The sequence below is a fragment of the Triticum dicoccoides genome, chromosome 6B, assembly GCF_002162155.2.
Source record: "Triticum dicoccoides isolate Atlit2015 ecotype Zavitan chromosome 6B, WEW_v2.0, whole genome shotgun sequence".
In the NCBI taxonomy this organism is placed as follows: domain Eukaryota; kingdom Viridiplantae; phylum Streptophyta; class Magnoliopsida; order Poales; family Poaceae; genus Triticum; species Triticum dicoccoides.
Window position 1 is genome coordinate 565,910,488 of NC_041391.1, and position 2,437 is coordinate 565,912,924.

The following is a 2,437-nucleotide window of genomic DNA, read 5'->3' on the forward strand; positions in this document are numbered from 1 at the left end:
AAACAAGGAAATATAATAATAATACTTTTATTATTGCCTCTAGGGCATATTTCCAACAGTGCGGGCTGGCCAGACTCGCTTCCAAGGGCCGAGGGCATGACCAGAGGGTTGCGGTCACGGACAGGCCAGGCTGACAGTCAGAGTTGTTGGTGTCAGGCCACATGGAGTTGGTGTGCAGGATGGTCGAGCTCGTGTGCAAGGGCGAAGGTCATGGCAAGGATGGTGGTCGAGGGCCGTTGGAGTCAAGCGTTGGAGGCAGGCAACGAAGAGCTCATCAGAGATGGTGGACGGAGCGGAGGTAGTCACTGCAGTTGATTCGCACGAGAAGAACGAGATATGGAATTTTTTATTGCCTCGGTGAATTTGGCATTGGAGCAACTACTTGCTCCGGTTCCCGGAATTTTTGTTGTGCCACCGATTGGGCAATGAAGGGCACCGGTGTCAAATGAAGTAAAAGTCAATTTAACACCGGTTTTGGCCTACATAGTGAAGGGTTAGCCAAAATATTGAGACCTTCTGTTGAGACCTTCCGGTCCCTCCCTCTTTATTAAAAAAATGAGGATGCCAAAATGTACTTAAACAATCACAAGTAGCCACATTTGGACCATTCAGCTATAAAAAATCACAAGTAGCCACCATCCAAAGGAAAATAGAACCTACCACCTAGAACAGTACTCATGCTCACAATATTGTTTGCCCACAATTGCATCAAGCTAGTTAGCCGGCCAATTATTTAAAAGCCGGCCAAAAAATATAAAAAAAGGTACGCATTGGTTCCAATCAAAAGTCAAATGTTCTCTGAAATAGAAGATGCTTTTCTTCACCACTAATTTCAGCATAAAGTGCTGCAGATGATAAACTGATCGGCATATGCAAGTCAAGCAAAGCTATAGCTCGAGATGGCAGCGGAGCCTCTCTCCAATGGCGCCGCCCACCAGTCAGTGCCTGGACGCTACATACTCCCCGTGCACAAGAGGCCGTCTTATTCCGGGAATGGCAAGGTGGCACCGCCGATGCTGCCTGTAGTTGATCTCGGCGGAGATGACGACGGCAGGATCGCCGAGGAGATCATCCGCGCGGGGCGGGAGTTCGGTTTCTTCCAGGTGGTCAACCACGGCGTGCCGGAGGAGGTAATGGGCGCCATGATGCGCGCGGCCGAGGAGTTCTTTGGACTGCCGGCGGATGAGAAGATGGCGTACTACTCGACCGACGGCAAGCAGCTCCCGCGGTTCCACACGAGCGTCCGGAACGGCGCCGGCGAGGAGTTCCTGTACTGGCGGGACTGCCTCAAGCTCGGCTGCCACCCGCCGGAGTGGCCGGACAACCCGCGCGGGCTCGGGGCGGCCCTGGAGCCGTACACGGCCGCCGTGAGTGCAGCGGCGCGGCGCGTTCTGCGCCTCGCCGCGGTCGGGCTGGGGCTCGGCGAGGAGCACTTCGAGGGGTCGCTCAGCGGCGGCGCGATGATGAACGTGAACCACTACCCGCCGTGCCCGGACCCGAGCCTCACCCTCGGCATCGCGCCGCACTGCGACCCCGGCCTCGTCACCGTGCTCATGGAGAACGTCGGCGGTGGCCTACAGATGCTGCTCCACGACGAGGGCGAGGCTGGCGGCGGAGGAACGATGTGGGTGGACGTGGACGCCGCGCCGGGGGCGCTGGTCCTCAATTTTGGGCATCAGATGGAGGTGGTCAGCAACGGGCGCCTGCGCAGCGGCGAGCACCGCGTCGTCACCGGCGCGCGCGTCGCGCGGACCTCGCTGGCCTCGTTCGTGTGGCCCGAGCTTTGGTGCACCGTCGCGCCGGCGCAGGAGCTGGTGCTGGACGCAGGCGAGGGCCCTCTATACAGGCCCTACTCCTACGGCGAATTTCTCGGTGTGTACGTCGCCGAGGCTGGGGACAGGGACGCCGTCATGGCGCATTTCAAGCACTGATCACTTGTCGGCTTAATTTTCTGTACACGCATGTTTTTTGGATAATACTGTAATTCTTCTTGTATTACGCAAAGAATTTTAAGGGTTACAATCTCGTCTTACAATGTGTATGACGCCCGCTAGACTAGAAACAAAAACAAGCCACACCGCGGTCTGGCATTGGGTTCTACCGCAGTTTGCCAGCCATAGAATAACGACTAGGTCTCAACATCTTAGACTAACTCCACCGCGCGACCTCAAACGGACGTCCGTTTTGTCCGGATTCTGTCGTTCGGGCAGGAGAATGGGGTCGTGTCCGGGTCTACCTGGGATGCGGTGGCCGTGCGCCCAGCGCGCGGCCGCATCCTTTACCCCATCCCGTCCGCGTCCATTTAAAAAAAAATGTTTCAAATGCCAAGCCCTACGACCCCAGTTCAGCACGCACGCCGGCAACAAAGCCAGCGGCCGGCAACACAACCAGCCTTCAAAATGAATGGTTGTCCTCGCCGGCAACACAGCCAGCGGCC

At 56.8% G+C, this 2,437-nt stretch overlaps 1 protein-coding gene across 1 annotated transcript; it reads left to right on the top strand.

The window, feature by feature from the left end:
- The first annotated feature begins 859 nt into the window (after positions 1-859).
- LOC119324640 (2'-deoxymugineic-acid 2'-dioxygenase-like) lies at positions 860-2,054 on the top strand. Its single transcript, XM_037598411.1, has one exon. The coding sequence runs from the start codon at positions 900-902 to the stop codon at positions 1,929-1,931; it is 1,032 nt and encodes a 343-aa protein (XP_037454308.1). The 5' UTR covers positions 860-899; the 3' UTR covers positions 1,932-2,054.
- The last annotated feature ends 383 nt before the right edge of the window (positions 2,055-2,437 follow it).

Bases quoted from the DNA above. Each gene is read 5' to 3' on its own strand.
- LOC119324640 (XM_037598411.1), top strand. From the start codon at position 900: ATGGCAGCGGAGCCTCTCTCCAATGGCGCCGCCCACCAGTCAGTGCCT.